Raw genomic sequence first — 18,154 nt, 5'->3', positions numbered from 1 at the left:
AGTGCAAAAGTTATTATTGGTAATGCAGGTAAAATATGCAGACTGATTAAACGCTACATTATGTAGTACAACAAACTAATGTCTTGGGTCAAAATGTAGCAGTAGTATAAAAATGTCAAATGTTAAAGCTTCAATTTTAAAACTGTATTTATTATTTTGAATACATAAATTTCAAGTTAGCAACACGTTTCAGAAATGTTAGGACAGAAGCCTGAGGGCAGCTGGGAGCCGAGGAGACCAACTACTGTAGCTGTTCAAACAAAGTGTTGACCTTCTGGTGGCCGTGGCTCCGAGGCAGAGCTGGTGCTCTACCAGGTCGGCGGCTTGATGCCTGGCTCCACCTGTCCATGTGTCAAAGAATCCTTCAAGCAGATAATGAACACCGAGGTCCGCTCATGGATCTCCCATCAAAGTGTGTGCGATTGTTATGTAAATGCGCTTTAGATAGATAAAAGCATTGTGCGTGAATGGGTGAATGAAACGTGTAGAAAAAGTGCTTTGACAGCTCACATTGAGTAGTCCATTTAACATAATGTGCTAAAAGGTGCCCCCCCCCATACTTTTATTTATTTTTTTCCAAGATACAGTAAGAGAATTAGCAAGCAAGAAGAAAATAAACAGACAAAAAGCAAACAATGAATAAACTGAAACCTAGCAGCTTTTAAGCATTATCACTTCTGCATCATACAGTCCACTTTATAGTGCATCAGCCAGTATCATGACTTCCAGTTTATTTTATCTTCAACAATGACAACAGTACAGAAGATGTACTGTCTGACAAGGAAACCCCGTCATCATGCTCTGCCACTATTCAACACAATAAAAGCTTTTAAAAACATTTCTGTACTTGTCATCGTAAAATCTTAGTACACATAACAGTGAGTGTATTCATGTTTGGATACTGTTTAAAAATCAATGCTTTAGAAGGATTCTAGAGCTGAACCTGGTCTTGATGGCTGAGGTAGTAGGCTTGGCCTGGAGAAGCCCCTCTTTGGAAGTGCTACAGTAACTGATGGTAAGTGCACCATCCTTGCATGTGTCCTTTGTGGTGCTCATTGAAGACTGTTTTGTAGCACTTTTGGATTCATGGGCTATGTTGGTGCCGGCTCGTAAACTACTCTTCTTAATTTTCTTGCTGTTATTAGTACCCTTGGCACTGTGCCTGGAAAAAGAATTGGCTGGTGGGTCAGATGTAACTGAGTTAATAGCAGCTTTAGTTACACTAGTCCTAGCAGCAGCAGCCCTGGCCTCATTAGCCCTGGTAGGTGGCTTTAAGATTGTAGAGTTCTGATGTTTTTGGAGTGTTTTCTCTCTCAGGTGTTTCCATACAACCTCACCAGCAGGCATGAGGTTATAGCTAGTGCTGACATTAGTAAGGCTTTCCCTTTGATCAGAGGCCTCCAGAGCAGCTGTGCTTGCCACAGGCAGCTTTTCTATATTTCCCTTTCCCCTCTCAAGTTTCACATCTCCAACATGCCCGAATCTTTTTTCTACAGCTTTCACATCATGGTTATCAGAGTGTTTACACATGTTCACATAATCCTCTCTAACATTGTCCCCTTTCTGCTGAATCTCGTAAATATCACTCTCCCGTGAGACATGAGCATCTTTGTCCTGAAATGTCTGGCACTCATTTGATGAGTTTTTGTCCAAGGGAACCCGATTCGGAAGGACAGGACTGGTGTCTGGTGGAAGGCCTCTCCTCCGTCTGGATAACCTCAGGACCACAGGGTTCTCATTCAGCCGTCTAGACACTGAACGTTTATTTAAACATGGAGTTTGGCATGAATTTCTTCCTGAATTGTGGAGAATACTGAAGGTCGTGTGGATGCTATAGTATTTAGAAAGCGTTGGGTGGCGAAGGTGCTGATTGTTAGCCCGATGGTGGTTGTGATGTAGGGGGTGGTACTTGTTGCTGCTTTCCTGGGCTCTGCTTTGGGGATGGCGCCTTGATTTGTATGTATTGCTTGGCCTTGTGCCTTGTTTGTTACCAACACCAGTTCTCGGCGTTAAAGGAATGACTGACGCTACACAGGAGGTTCTTTGCTCAGAGATTTTAGTAACCATGGCAACCTGCAACAGAGAGAAATTGTGATAGTCTGCATACTTCAGTGGATAATCATTTTTGTAGGCCTGAAGTTAGCATCACCCTGGTTTATGATGCTTAGATGTTTTGGTTAGCACAGTAACCATGCAATTTTTGTTTAAATGCATTTGGCAACATATGAAGTCAACGACGCATCCAGAGGAACAACGCCACCATCACATGACTTTAGTGTTGGCATCACTGAGCCGTGATGACATATAGCCCAGAGATTAAAACTAAAACAGATAGTTCCCACGTCCATCGGAGGACTAACCCATGGAGTAAACTTGCATCCGATCGACGATTTACATTAATTAGTGATCGTAATTCCATCAAACTAACACTGATGTCCTTGGATTGTGGGAGGAAATCAGAGCATCCGGGGAGAATTATTTAACATCTATGACATTGGGGGGAGGACCCTCCAAACCCCCACGGTCTGTCTTGGGGATTTTTTTTTTAACAAATGCTAATCTCAAATGCAAAAGGGGCGCGCACACACACGGGTGAAGAAATACTCACATTTCCTTTGACATATAAGCTTTAGCAAAAATATACAAACACACAACACCAAAATTTACTCATTCCATCGTGCACAAAAATAATGCTATGTTGGTGTATGATAACAACAAACCAAACAAACAAACAAACAAATAAATACATCATTTGTGTACACTAAAGCTGATTCATATCTGCAGACCCAGTGTTTGGACTGTTTGTATCACTTACCAGCAACTTTAACTTTAGCTCTAGATGTCGTCAGAGAGGCGACAGCTCTCTATGCATTTGTATTTAATATTGCATTTGTCAGGTTAAATGTCACTGTGACTGTTTCAGCTGTTTGGCAGCATTGACAGCAGTGCTGTGACTGTCAAAGAGGAGCTTTATTAATCCACACACACTCCAGTCAGTGGCCCTCTTCAGCCACCATCAGGTGCCACTGACATGGGCAATGTGTCCAAGACCTTTTACTCTTCTCATTGAACTTAGTACAAAACTGTTGACAAAGTCCAAAAGGAACAACCCCGGGTGTTAAAAGGACCTGTATGTTTATTAGTGTTTGGTTTCCATACCGATGATACAACGACACACTTTTCACACAAGCAAACGTGTAGTAAAGCATGACCAGACCTTGTTAGCCCTCTTGACATGAAGTAAGTGCTGGCGAGGTCTCAGGAGGTGTATCTGAGCGCCCTCTCGCCTGTCCCCCTCCACTCCCTTCTTCTGTTGCTTCCCTTCTCTTTCATCCCTGTCCATCCTTTTCTGTGCTCGAGCTGTTAAAGGGCAGGTGGATCTGAGCACAGCAGGGCTGGCAGGCCTCCTCTTCAGTGATCTGGAGTCACTGTGCACTGCAGGACAGGCACAGGAACGGAAACTATCATTTCAAATAGCAGCTAGAGTTTAAGGAGGAATAATATACTTGCAAAGAAAGATGCAATCGTTTACAAAAACATTCCCAGCAGGCGAGTACCTGTTTTTCTACATAACATCCTGATTTTCTTCTCCTCAGCTGGAGCCTTGTGACAGGAAGGCAAATGCTGACTGTCACCTGGCTCCCTGTCTCGCTTACTTGATAAGAATGCCATGTTGTGCGGTAATGCTGCTGAACCTGAAGTGAAAGAGGAAATGGCATCATCAAGTGTGCGTGTCATGTCCCTTTTTTATTTTTAATCTCCGTAGTCTCTCACAGAATTAAAGCTATTTCACCAAAACAGTTTAAAGAGGCAAAAAGATGCTCTGAGAAACACTGTCCAGCCTGACTCTGTGCTATCAACACAGTCTAAACAACTTAGCTGCTACCAGCTAGCTTCACTGTTATACTTAATTGTCGACTGATGTTCCACTAACTGCTTTAGCAACACAATGTAACCCACATCTCCTCCAGCACTCATGCTCAACATGTGCATGAATACCAGCTGTTGTGATCATCACATGTGATTTCTCTGATAAATGCATCAGAGGGAAACTTGGGGTTAATGTCTTGCCCGAGGATATTTGGCATGCAGGCCGGAGCAGCCAGGGATCGCACCATCAACCCTCCAGTTAGTAGATGAGCTGTACAGGCTGGATAAAACTTTTAAAACAATTTCATTTCCTGCATCCATTTTTTTATGTCAAACAGGGAACTCAGAGGAGCGGCAAAGGCAGGACAAACCAAGGATAGGCTGGAAATTACTACAACTGCAACAACATCAGGTTGTGTTGCTCGCAATAAATCAGAATATATTCTGTATGGTGGTGAATTATGTGAGTAGCGTATTTTTCTGTTGAAAGTGTGGAAAAAGACGAGTAAGTGAGCTGAAAACAGGCCGTGTGCCCTCTCTCTGCTGATATGAGTGAATAGTCTCAGTTTTTTCCTCACTTTCTCTCATGATGGTAATTATTCAAGTAACATATCTGCGTATTATTTATATGATGATTATATGAATAATAGACAATATTTATGTGATTAATGTGTAATGTAATGAATAGAAGCAGAAGTATCAAACATTCATGCTGTAATTACAAGGCCCAGCCCAAACGAGGGGAAAATGGGAATCCTTGCCTAGAAGCAGCTATACTCCCTTGCACTGATTTATTTGGCACCACTGACAAAAAATGAGGTTACACTCTTTGTTGATGGCTTAAGCTAATGCAAGAGGGTTCACAGAGGGAATGTCAACAGATACAATTAACACCCACAAGCTGCCACACACAGCCCATCTTACTTGAACCGGACCAGTGAAACTAAGTTCAGTTGTGTCACAGTCTTTCTACATTATAAACAAATGCTTCATTCATTCAGCATAACCCTTTGGGCTTAAACTTAAAGAAATAAATGTGTAAAATCACAGAAATCTATAATCAAATTAGTTACTTTGATGTGTTGTGAGTAGCCATGTAAGAGTTTTTATCAGTCAACAAAACTTTTAAAATTACAGATAAAAGTCCAAAGCTGAATTACCCCTCCACAAAAAAATCCAGTGGGCCAGATTGGAGCCCTAGCCGGGCCGATGTTTGATATTCCTGGTCCACAATCAATATGCCATCTAGGAAACATCTAGATGACCCAAAAGTCATCAAAAGTGCACACTTCTGACAGCCAAATGTTGCAGAACAGGGTTGCTCCGAGGAGCTCAGCTCTCCTCTTCCTTTCACCTTGTACTGGTGAAACAACAGAAGTTATATTTGACCCTAAAGATATATGGATAAATGATTTAAATGAAAAAATTGTGTTGAGTTTCATGTGACAAATGAGCCTAAAGACTTTATTTTCCTTGCAGGTTCAGGTTGCTTGGAGTGCATCCAAGGTTATGAGTTTTTACATTTTGTCTGGCTACACAGGGGGTTGCATCCAAAAGGGGTCATTGTTTAAACACCAGTGAAGATTGTCCACAGTGGGACTCCTGATTAGAGAGGAAATAGGCAGGGATCGAGAAATGAGGGAAGGGACAGACGGACAGATAGATAACTATGGCTGTGTCCCAATTCAGGGTCTGCACGCTTGAAGTACGCACACTACGAGTACTACGTACGGTGCGTACTATAAGTACGAGAAGTGCGGAAGTGAGAGGCTCGTGAAATGGGACGGTCTAGCCTTCGTCGTGCTGCTCAGGTTGCCTAGCAACCACGATACTAACCGCGAGAAACGTTTCATACAGTTTTGTGTGACAGAAATGAAGGAGAAAAAATGTTTTGTTGGTCATTCATTTTTGTCATGACATCACTTTGATCAGTTGAGTATCTGAGGCTGAGACCACAGGACTGTAAAACATGATTGTTGGGCTTCATTTCTGTACTGAACAGTCATTTAAGATTAGTTAGTAAATAACAATTAGCTCATGTTGTTCATGAGACTAAAATCATCTCACTGTGGTAATGTAAATATAATATGGCCAATATTATAGTATTGTCAGATTATTATGATATATATATATATATATATGTATGTAAAGGCTTTACAACCAACTTAACGCTGAAAGTACAAACGTCACTAATGTCACACAACTTTGCCGACATGTGGCCAACAGTAATGTTTTAATGTTCTTCGTTATTAAACATTCGCACATAAATAAGTGACGTCATGTTCAGTACTTACTTTTGACAGTTCAGTCTTCGGCCGCTCCCTTCTGCCGTATTTTGCGGCAAAATTATCCACACCCACCGCCGCGCTATGAATTGTGGGATATGTGGGACCACGAAGCGTGCACCGGATCACGCTTGATATTTGGAGAATTCAACAGCGCATTTGGAGTACGCATTTGAAGTACACTTCGAATTGGGACAGCCGCCGTCGCGTGGCAGTGACGTAATCACACTTAAAATGCGTACTTCAAGCGTGCAGACCCTGAATTGGGACACAGCCTAGATCTCTCTCTCTCTCTCTCTCAGGCTGCTGAGGGCTGCAGTCCTTCTTCCTAATCTCCATGTGCTTACAATTATGTCCAAAGTTAGTTAGACAAAGAAAGTATTTTTGTCGATATTCGCCTGAAGTGCACACTTTCAGATTTAATTCAGTGGGTTTAAAAATAAAATCGATATGACATCGTATGCTATGATACGCTGATTCAAATGGTATTTACAGCTTTCATTGTAAGTGAGGCCAAAGGGATCTTTGTGCATTCGACTGTAATACCAAAATAAACCCATCAGAGAGTTACCAAAGAGCTTAGGAGCAGTCAGATCTACATTCTCAAAAAGGTGAATCCTGGCCAGCTCAGCAACATCAAAAGGCTTGGAAACCACAGAAAAAACCAACGTGGATGACACAGAGACACAAATATCCTGCTAGGCTCTGAGAGTTCGAACGACCCATCGTCCAATTAGTAGATAACATCCTCAGCTACAGCCACCCCTGTGCACAGCCTGGTCACGTAAGAGCAGCTTCCGTGTTTTCAGCTTACCTCTTAAACAGAGAAAAGACAAAAAGTCCTCAGTCTTAGGGCGACGTTTGGTCAGACAGGTGACTACAGCCAGGCTGTGGGAGTGGGTATTCTGCGCCGACGTCATCAGCACTAATGGTCCTGGAGAGCTGGGTGGGGACTGAGCAAACTTTCTCTGTGCGTGCAGCCGAGGTCTGCATACATACATCAAGTCAAATCAAACAAGTGCATTTATTAATAATGCAACAAACATTTAATCTTAATATCTAGTAAGCCACAGTTCAGTGACGACACAGACTTTAAATGAATTTAGTTCTCAAAGTGAATTTCATTTTCTTGATGAAACGCACTGACAGGATTAGTTTTAGAAACTGTTGTGTTGTTGTACACAGATGGAGCAAATCACAAAGTATAAATATTCGTCTGTTGCACCAACTCACGTTCAGTGAGTGATATAGCATCACTCGAGCAGATGAGTGCATACTTTTGGCAACACTGTGTTTATTAAAATCTATTCAAACCTCTTGGGATGTGATTTTTGTTTAAAAATCAGCTTCTGATGTTGGAACATCACAAGTTTGAGAAGCATAATCACAACACACACAAAAACACACTCGTGCCTACCTGTTTTTGGCACAATCATCTTCATCACCACGATTGCTGGTAGGATGGCGTTGTTGCGTCTGTAAGGACCAACTCCAGTTTGGACCAGCTGCCCGACGCTTGATCGTAGTGTTAACTACAGAGCCTTAAGAGAACAGGCACAAGCCCAGCTGTGTGAGAACTGACCTCCACCTACAGTGTCATGACAATCAAAGTAATAACACATGATGACCTAGACAATCTGCTCGTGGCTAAAATTTGGGACCAAAATGCTGTGTTTACTTCCGGCGAGCCTCCAAATAACCCCAAAAACAATATTAGATACACATGCACGCTTGTTGTGTTACTCACCACAGACACTTGTTGGGGTGTGCGACCTCAGAGTCCTGGCTGAGAGAGCAGCTCTCAGTGGCATCTTTGTGTTTTTAGATCTGCACATGTTGTTCAGTGAGTGTGTGTGTTGAGCAGTGTCTGTGTGTTTTGCAGGTTTGGGGTATTTTGAGTTCTGCAGCGACAGCGTGTTTTGTGTTTTATTTGAGCGTAGTGTCCTGGTAGAAGACCTCTTCTGGTCCGTGCAAGTACGCTGCAGAGTGTGTGCAACTTTCCTTTTACACAATTTCATCTGAGTTTGTGTGTTCCGTAGTATCCGAGTACATTTACTTTCTGGAGAGTGCGAGACCCAATTCAAGTGAGCTGTCTGCCGTTTGTTTGTGTGTTCAGTGTGTAGGCGCTTTGAAACGTGCATGTTTTGTGCAGAACGTGTGTTCGCCTGTGTGTATGTATTTAGTTGTTTGCATGTGAGTCTTTGCTGTTGTGTGTGCATGTTTTTTCTTGCTTGTGTTTTCTTGTGTGCATTAGGCTTTGTCAGTGTCTTTTGCAGAGCATGTGAGTGTGTGTTTTTTGACTTGCATTCATGTGGACACTTGTGTATGTGTGAGTGAGTGTGTGCAGCACGGTGTTTGTCTCTGTATTCCCTGAGAGAAAGGAAGAGAACTTTGCGGACCAGACGTTCTTCGCACCACGGCATCCCGTCACTGATGTCCTGCACCACAAAAACAGTGTCTTCACCTTTAGCTCCACATATTTTGGGGCATCAACACAATTTTTATTTTATCTGTTTACTAAAACGTATTGATGTTACAGGTACAAGTGAATTGTTTCATCCTGAAATCTGAAACATACTTGGCCAGTGGGGAACATTCTGCCAACTGTGACTTCTCTGACTAGTCTGAAACTGAGTTATGTGGGGATTTACTCAAATACACTTTTCAATTCAATGTTATTTACACAGCGCCAAATCACAACAACAGTCACCTCAAGGTGCTTTATATTGTAAGGTAGACCCTACAATGATACATACAGAGAAAAACCCAACAATCATATGACCCCCTATGAGCAAGCACTTTGGCGACAGTGGGAAGGAAAAACTCCCTTTTAACAGGAAGAAACCTCCGACCAGGCTCAGGGAGGGGCGGGGCCATCTGCTGCGACCTGTTGGGGGTGAGAATCCGATAATCCGAACAAACTAGCAAGTCTACCTCTGAAAGGCTCAGAAAGTGGCCCAGTCAGGTTCAGACTTAAATCAAACTGAGATGCTTTGGTATGACCTTAAACAGGCTGTTCATGCCGAAAAAGCCCTCCAATGAAGAGAGCAAAATCCTTCCACAGCCAAGTGAAAAGACTACTTGCCTCAGACCTGATTGCAGTTCTTGCTGCTGAGGATGGCACAACCAATGTTTAGGTTTCAGGTGCAATGACTTTTTCCTCCGTTAATAAATGAAATTATTATTTAAAAACTGCATTTTGGATTTACTTATATTATCTTTGTCTAATATTAAAATTTCTTTGATGATCTGAAACAAAAAAAGTAATCAGGAAGAGGCCACATACACGTACGTACACTTTAAAGAGGAAAGACAGTTTACTTACATATCGTTTTCTGATGACATTCCGCTTGGGTCTGTCTGTACTCATGTTGCTCAGCAGAAAGTCTGTGTTTTGCCTGTGCTATGTTTTCACTGCAGGTGCTGGAATAAACATTCGTCTGCTTCTTTCTAGATGAGAAGAATTACGAAATGCTCCAATTAAAAAAAGCCATTGGACAGGGCTGCAGTAGAGAGTCACAGTATTCAATATAACTTCAAGTAATTTTAAAATCAGTCCATTATGTGGCACAGAGTTACTCATGGTGTGCAAAACCACCAGCTAGTCAAGAAACAGTCGTATAAAGGAGCAGTGAATCTCACTGGAGACACAGCAGCACTGCGTCTATCTGATGACACAGGTGAGCCAGCAAAAGCACACTGATTACTCTTCAATACCTGAGGGGAAAAGATTTAATTAGGATAAATTAGACAGCCTGGTTCAAATACAATTCCAAGTGCAGATTGCGTGGAATAAGACATCCAACTGCCACGGAAACAGACAATTCTTCAATAGACATGAAGTTGTGCTGAGATCTAGACAATACCAAGACCAGAGGGTATCAAGACCAAGACAGACCGAGTCAAGACCAAGACAAAGTCGAGATGAGACCAAGACCGAGACAAAAGTCTTTAAACTGCAGCCAGATGCTGCTTCGTTTACGGGTCTCAGGCATATTTATGTGTTTTTGCACTCGCACAGCCCTCCTCACCGCTGTCTACTGTCTCACTCACTTACTGAGAGGACAGACGCACGCTCCACTTTTCTGTCGCGTCTCTCACCCTCTCTGTTTTTCACACAATGATATTATCCTATATCCTCGCATGTGATTGGCCACAATATGGAGGGATTGGAGCATAGCTGAGCCACTGTGTGAGAGCTGAGCAGCCAAAGGAAATTAAGTGAGGAGCAGCTCTCGCTCAATGGGAGTCAACTCTTCTGATTTACTACTAAGCACTCCCTAAGCACGGCTCTTAGAGCTGATGCTTTTGCGCATGACACATTATCGAACGTTACGGTGTGTGTCATGGATACTGTTGACTCCAAATCTCCCGACCACAACGTCGATCTGAGACAGCGAGACTGAGACAGCGAGACCAAGACAAGAACATCTCTGTCTGATCAAGCCATCCTAATCATAATAACTACCCTAATTGTCACACGTCCGTTTTCTCGTGTAGGTCACATTGACAATTTATAATTCATGATGAAGTTATTATAAACAGGCTGTAAACATGAAATCATGCAGCTGCTCAGAGTGTTGTCAGGCTGCAGGACGGTCGCTCTCCATTTTTCCTCTCACATGGTCTACTTCTGACAGGATGTAACCATGGTTACAGGAGGATGCTCTCAAACCCTCGTGATCTAAAAGATCTCAGGTTATTGATGCAAAATCAAACTGTACCCCAGTACTAAAACCTCATGAAAGAAGTATACTGTATCAGATGCACATAATTTCTAGGGGGTTAGGGGGGTTATGACCCCCCCAATAATCAGACCCAACCGATATAACCACAGTTATCCAGTCAATTCAGTAGGAATAAACAGCAACAGACTGAGCCACGTTAATGAGCTTTTCTGCAGTCTTGTTGAATAATTGGTCGAGTCAGAATATAAAATAAGTTAATACATAGCATGGCTTAAATAATCACATCAAAAACTATAGATCTGGATGGAGTTTGATTGACACGTGCTGATTACATTCTTCATATAACCAGGACAGATGAGAGCACAGGGAGCAGCAGATTGGTTAGACACCCAAGGACAGGAAAAGGGACGGAGAGGTGAGCATCGAAAGGACCTGCAAGCAGCCACACAGTCTAAAAGGAGCCATTATGGCTGAATAAAAACAGGGGCTATGGGGGTACTGACCAAAGTGCTTAAAGCACACACATGTTGATACAGCACTTTTAATATTATATTACTGTGTCGTCCATTTGCTGTTAAAAATGCTTATATTGATGAACTGCAGCAGCTGTGTTACTTTCAGTAGTTCATGTTTAACGTCTTCATATTTTTATAATATCACAATTTTAACTTCCTTTGTAAAACCAGTTAATTTGCAGGGTTAGGCCATGTATGTGACTGGTCAAATCTGCCAGAGCTGCCCCTTTCATAGGACCATCCTCGTGACTGGTTTGGAAAACGTGGCTCAAGCTATCGAGCTGATAAACTCTTGGACCACATATCCTGATTGCCAGTGTCAGGAAAGTGAAGCCAGATAGAGGAAGGTTATCCTTTTCAACCTGCTTTGTAGTGCAGGGACCAGAGGAACCAGGCCAGCATGCTGTTGTTGTTCATTGACTTGCAGCTTGAAAATGATTTCAAATGTAAATAATCCTAGCAGCAGATGTCTGTCTCCTTCTGGGCTATCTGCAGTATATTTCTATATCTAGTCCTGTTCTGTGCACTTGCACACACCTTCTCTCGGCCAACATATTTACAAGCTCTAATGAACGGGTGAAACTGGAAATATGGTAGGCTATGAGAGAGCATACGAAAGACCTATGTGGTAAGAGGTTGTAGGGACAGTAGGACTCAGAGTACAAACAAAGCTCCATTCAGCTGACTTTCATTATTTTGCCAGCGTTTTATGTGGGTTATAGCATTTTGTTCAATTCAAAGGCTTTCAGAGACAGCATATTGATACTGCCAAGTCAGTGCATTAATTTAAACTCAATAGCTTACAGTGGGAATTATGAAATATGAATCAAATAATATCTCCCAACCCCACTACTGTAACCTCTCACTATACTTCTGTCCTCGCTTAACACAAGAGCCTAGCCGTACTGTAAATGCATTCAGACACATTTACAGCAACCATTACCCCAGGCTCAAGTTTGTTTCTTATAATGGAGGTCGCTAACCTAAGGCAGTTAAACCATCATGTGATTATGCTGTGATTAATTCTCTCATTAGCAGCAATAACGCCAGGCACTCCTCTAAAATCCAGACTAGAGATGGCACGATAACACTTCTTTTTATGTCCAATACCGATATCATAAATTTGCATACTGCCGATATGCAAATATGGTGCATTTTATAATCAATAAAACTGTTTTTTATAAATATATTGCTGCATTTTGTATATGTTCATAGACAAGTTTAAAAAAACAAACAAACACTAAAGCTATTCTGTTATACCTGTATGCAAAAAAATACACTGCTCCCAAAATATTTCATAGTTCAGCAACACTGATCAATCTAATAAACTTAACCCTGCTCCATCCTCCTTATTCTGGTATTTTAAAGAGTACTTAGTAGAAAAATTAAACAACCTAAATAATAGGGTTGCAAACTCCTAGCAAAAAAAATAATTGGGACCCCCACCCCCCCCTCCCTCGTGATGCTTAATCGACGTAATCAACTTTAATTTAATGCACGTGTAAAAAAAAAATGCACAGAAATCAATAACTTTTCTACAATAATTAAATAGATTCAACATCTTTCTTCAACAGAACTGCAGACTGCACAGATGGTATCTTCCCAAAGGAAAAAGTACTACAGCTTACTAGGGTATATTAGACTTAACAGTTACTATATACAGTAATGAACTTCTATACATTTTTACATCAGATTAAAACTTTGGTTTAAGATTCATTCAATTTATTAAAAGCTAGACATTTTAAATGAGAATAAGAAAGAAAAGTATGTCTTTGTGCCCCCTTTCCCTGTTAATGCCCTATCGGCCCCCCTGGCTAAACTGTGCTAGATCCGCCCCTGCACAGTTACCAGCGTAGAAAAAGATCCTGGTGTAGAAAGTTATATTAAATAAATTCTAACAACAGCTGATCAAGCTTAAACGTGCTGCTGTTGTTCAGCCGCTGGTTTCCTCTTTCTGGTGCAAAGTGAGACAAAAACAAACGAGAGAGACGGACTCGCGACAGAAAAGCCGATCAGCTGATCATTGATCAGTTTCATGATTGAAGTAGCAGCAGGAGAGGGAGAGAGAGAGAGAGAGAGAGAGGCAGACGCTCTGTATTCAGTATCGGTTGTTAAGCTTAACGCAGGAATGCTTTACAAACATTCAGAGATGAACTTACACACTTGCTTTACTTCTCTCTGGGATCACTTCCTCGGAGATGAAATGCCGGTTTGGTAGCGACGCTCCAAATGCTCAACCAGAGCGCAGGTCTCACACGCCACAGCCGCTATATCACGTGACGCGTACTGCTCCGACTGCTAAGGTTATGAGCTGAGTTATATCGCAAGTTTTGTGAGGTGCTTTCGTGATATTTAATGGATCGGATTATATATTTTTTTATTTCTCTCCGATATCCGATCCAGTAATTTAGGTCACTATCGGACCGATACCGAGACGTAATATCGGATCAGTCCATCCCTAGAAAGGACCACGCTTTGCGTCTCACTCACTGATTTTGCACTTCATGTAATCCTACCACCTACACTCACTCAGCACCTGTAACAAACCACACATGTAGCGTGCAGTACAACATGCTGCAAATAGCCGAGTACCGGCCTGCAGTCCTCTGGCTTCTCCCACACCCTGACACGGACACTCCCGTACGGCTACAGCGGGAACTAACATGCGCGGGTGGATGCATTTATTTCTGAGGCGCTTCCAGCCCTGACGACTGAGCAGTCTGCGGATCATTAAACAAACGCAGATGACCGAACAATACACAACGTGTCTTCCACTGAGCATGTTCCCTTTAACAAAGCAGGCATTAATAAAAGAAAACACGCACCCCATCCAGGATCCCCGGCCTGCAGCATGGACACATCTAGGATCTGAAAGAACGGCACACAGACCAGCTCACAGCTTCACCGACTAACAGCAGCTCATGTCAGCTGTCCCCCCGCTCCCCTGGGCTGTTATCCCCGTACAGCTGGTGCTTGGAGTCGGCCCCTGCACGGCTCCTCAGCGCAGTGAGGAAGCACCGACTGCGGTCATGTGAGCCGCAGTTACCAGACAGGCTAGAGCCGCTGAACCGAGAGCCGCGTCAGCAGACGCTCAGAACGCAGAGTCGTCACGTGGTTCAGTGTGAGTTTCCGTCCCTTTTCATGTGGGTCATATGTTGATTTATTTGTAACAGGTTCCCCGCAGCGCTTATCCTGTCTCCCACGTACAATCATACAATTTTATAGTTTTAACCGTATTTAATAAAGGAAAGCTTTTAATTGTTTTTAGGTGCTACTGTTACATGTTTAATTTTATTTTGTATTAACATTAAACCCATTTTAACTGACTGTATGCCTACGGCTCTGTCCTATTGAAATAGGTACCTACCACCCCATATGGAAAAGATATAAATCTTATAAAGTTTGTCTCTGTCTTGTGTGAAACTTGTATGAAAAGCATACAAGAGTGAAAACAGATATAAGATCCATTAAAAAATTATGTAAATTAAACTTGTATGTTTTGGATACTTACTAAAACAGTATATGAAAGTAATGAGAAAGTGGCCACTTTCATGAGTAAATCATTTACTCATGAACTCATGAACTGGGCAGTGCTCTCTATTATACTGCTGTGTGTTGGTGGTGCAGCGTGACAGACAAAAACACCAAGCAGCTGGACAAGCTGGTGAAAAAAGCCAGCTCAGTGCTTGGCAGGAGGCTTGCTGGTCTTACATAGGACTGTGGTGGAGACGCCCGAAGCCCCAAATAAAGTCTCTCTATCTTACACATTTAACTTAGCTAAAAAAAAAAAAAAAAAAAATCTGTTCATCCTGTATTTATTGCATTTTTATTCCCAATTTCAACTTTTTCTTTGTTTATTATTGTGTTTGCAGTCACATGGTTTTATTATATTTTCTTCAAGGAGATAAGCAGAAACATTTTTAAGTAAGTAAAATTATATTTATTTAGCAGCTTTCAAGACAGAGATCACAAGTGCTTCACAAAAAATACCAGAGCATTTACAACAAAGCAAACAGAAGAAAGTTAACCACATGCAACTCCAAAAAGATGATTTTTGTTTTGTTTTTTTTTTTGTTTTGCAGCACGGTGGCACGGTGGTTAGCACTGTTGCCGCACAGCAAGAAGGTCCTCAGTTCAATTCCACCATCAGGCCGGGTTCTTTCTGTGTGGAGTTTGCATGTTCTCCCTGTGTTTGCGTGGGTTCCCTCCGGGTACTCCGACATGCAGCTTGTGGGGATTGGTTACTTGGATAATCCAAATTGCCACTAGGTGTGAATGTGAGCGCGAATGGTTGTCTGTCCCTGTCTGTTGGCCCTGTGACAGACTGGCGACCTGTCCAGGGTGTACCCCGCCTCTCGCCCTATGACAGCTGGGATAGGCTCCAGCGCTGCGACCCTGAAAAGCGGAAGCGAATGGATGGATGGATGGATGATTTTTGTTTTAGTTAAGACGATCCAGCAAAGAATATACAGAGGCTAAGACAAATCAAAAAGAATCGGGTGTTGAACAGAGATAAAAATGTCCTCAGAATAAATAGAAACAATATTTAAACCCAAAGTAAAAACAAGGTCCTGTGTGTGTCCTTTGCGTTGTGTGGGGCTGGACACATGCTGGCTAAAATGAAAAGAATCCATAATGCTGATAAAACCTCTGGCAAAGGGGTTGGCGTCATCATCAACATGTATGATTAAAATATAAGTAATACATTTAATATAAACAACTATAATCAGTCTGGACAGCTTCATAGTGGAGGATAAGAAGTCAATGAACTCCAAAAAAAAGCTACTGGGCCGAGTGGACGATACACCACAGCATAATAAAAAGGATCCTTATTCTCGACTTTAATCAGCTCTAGTTCAAACGAAGGAAAATGTCCAACATTCGCTGAACGGCAGGAGAAACAGCCGTGAAAAAACCCCACAGCAAGACCTCCTCCATGACCAGACACCCGAGGCTTGCTGATGAAGAAATAGCTGTGTGGGCAAAGTTCAATGAGGGACAAATAGTCTAAGTCACTCTGCCAGGGCTCAGTCAGAAATAAATAATGATTTTTTTGGGGGAAAATATCAAATAATTCAGCAAGAAAGATTTATTAGTTATGGATAGGCTATGGCCACACCCTCTAGCAGATCATTACATGAAGGAACCTTTTAAAAACAAGCGCGTTCATGCTCACAGGTGTACACACGGGTGCTCACACACACAAACTACACTCTTTTTGGCTCCTACCTCAAAGCACACTGTGCGCTGTCGAGCTCACGTGCTGCACAATAATGTTTAATATTTAGTATTTACTGTTATATTCACATAGATCATCGCGATGATGTTGTTTATTATATTGTGTCTCTTTTTTTCCTTGTTTTCTCTTTTTTCTTTCTCAACAGGTGATTTCTCCTCTTTCTTTCCCCCAGTCATGCCTGTCCCGTGTGGAGCAAGTGAAAATAAAATAAAATAAAATAAACAATAAAAGCAAAGGTGAATCATATAGACCAATACGGCGAGGCTGGGATGGTCCATTTGGTAAAGTAAATCCGTTGGGCATCTTTCTTTGCCTTTAGACAATAATTCTGATGGCAAAAGAGCCAAACGGGACAGGCAATCTCGTCATGCATTGAAAAGCACCATGGTGTGCGAGGTAGAAGCCTTATTATTAGCAGGATCTCGAGTTAGGGGGTGTAATTACTCGGGGTTTGGGCCGCTCGTGGATTCCACTCACCGCATGATCCCAGAGACCCGAGCCCTGTGTATCCAAGCAGGGGCGTGAAAGACAAATTTCCCTCCATGAAAATTTTCTGAGTAATAATAATAAAAATAATGGATTGGATTTATATAGCGCTTTTCAAGGCACCCAAAGCGCTTTACAATGCCACTATTCATTCACGCTCACATTCATACACTGGTGGAAGCAAGCTACGGTCGTAGCCACAGCTGCCCTGGGGCAGACTGACAGAAGCGAGGCTGCCATATCGCGCCATCGGCCCCTCTGGCCAACACCAGTAGGCGGTAGGGTAAAGTGCCTTGCCCAAGGACACAACGACCAGGCCAGAGAGCCCGGGGATCGAACCAGCGACCTTCCGGTTACAGATACGCTTCCCAACCCCCTGAGCTACGGTCGCCCGTACAGGTAACAAGACACGCTCGATGTTGCGTACCACACCCCGCTGCCAGAACAGCCTGAGGTTCACATGGACACCTGCTCTTCTCCCTCTCCGTGGTCTGAGGACACTGCTGAGGTCGCCGGACAAGGATCCAGCCACCGGCAGAGGATGGAAAATGCCGACACAAGAGGATGAGACCCATCATTGAAGATCGGAGAGATAACAGCGTGTATCATTGATACGGAGCGCAAACAATAGACCAGGACAAACTTAAACACCGGTGCCATCACTCTTATGACCACGTTTTTAAGACTAAGAACTAGGAAACATTCACAGATATGCAAAGAAACTTCTTGGGACACTCACAGCCAACTGGATGCGATTTACAGTTTTGATTGATTTTACAGTCACACAGAACGACCATTACCTGCTGCTTAGCTGATGGCACATTTCAAACTGACGACTCTCACTGGTGGACTCGGTTTTCCTCTCTAAATCTCTTGTATTTATGGGTTTAAAACATGTTTTCATAACTTGCCTCCCCCTCTCCTAAACAAACATATGGCATAGGCTGAAATGGATGTGCACACATTTTCAACTTATTCAAACCAATCAAGTTGGGTTTTTTTTCCCTCTCTCTTTTGTACTTTTTTGCAAAAGGTCTTTAGCTCACCCTCAATCTTTTAATTCCCCCCATG

General features: G+C 42.5%; 1 protein-coding gene across 1 annotated transcript; it reads right to left on the bottom strand.

The window, feature by feature from the left end:
• Positions 1 to 129: 129 nt before the first annotated feature.
• Positions 130 to 14,454, bottom strand: LOC146377066 (uncharacterized). Its single transcript, XM_084943038.1, has 8 exons — positions 14,184 to 14,454; positions 9,481 to 9,605; positions 7,903 to 8,593; positions 7,573 to 7,696; positions 6,970 to 7,142; positions 3,558 to 3,695; positions 3,218 to 3,435; positions 130 to 2,073 (listed from the first exon to the last, which is right to left on the bottom strand). The coding sequence occupies exons 2-8, from the start codon at positions 9,523 to 9,525 to the stop codon at positions 913 to 915; spliced, it is 2,550 nt and encodes an 849-aa protein (XP_084799164.1). The 5' UTR covers positions 9,526 to 9,605; positions 14,184 to 14,454; the 3' UTR covers positions 130 to 912.
• Positions 14,455 to 18,154: the final 3,700 nt, after the last annotated feature.

This window comes from Perissodus microlepis, chromosome 11 (genome assembly GCF_051167445.1).
Source record: "Perissodus microlepis isolate ML-2025 ecotype Zambia chromosome 11, ASM5116744v1, whole genome shotgun sequence".
Classification (NCBI taxonomy): Eukaryota; Metazoa; Chordata; class Actinopteri; order Cichliformes; family Cichlidae; genus Perissodus; species Perissodus microlepis.
The sequence above is the reverse complement of the archived record's forward strand: the minus strand, read 5'-3'. Positions and strand labels throughout refer to the sequence as shown.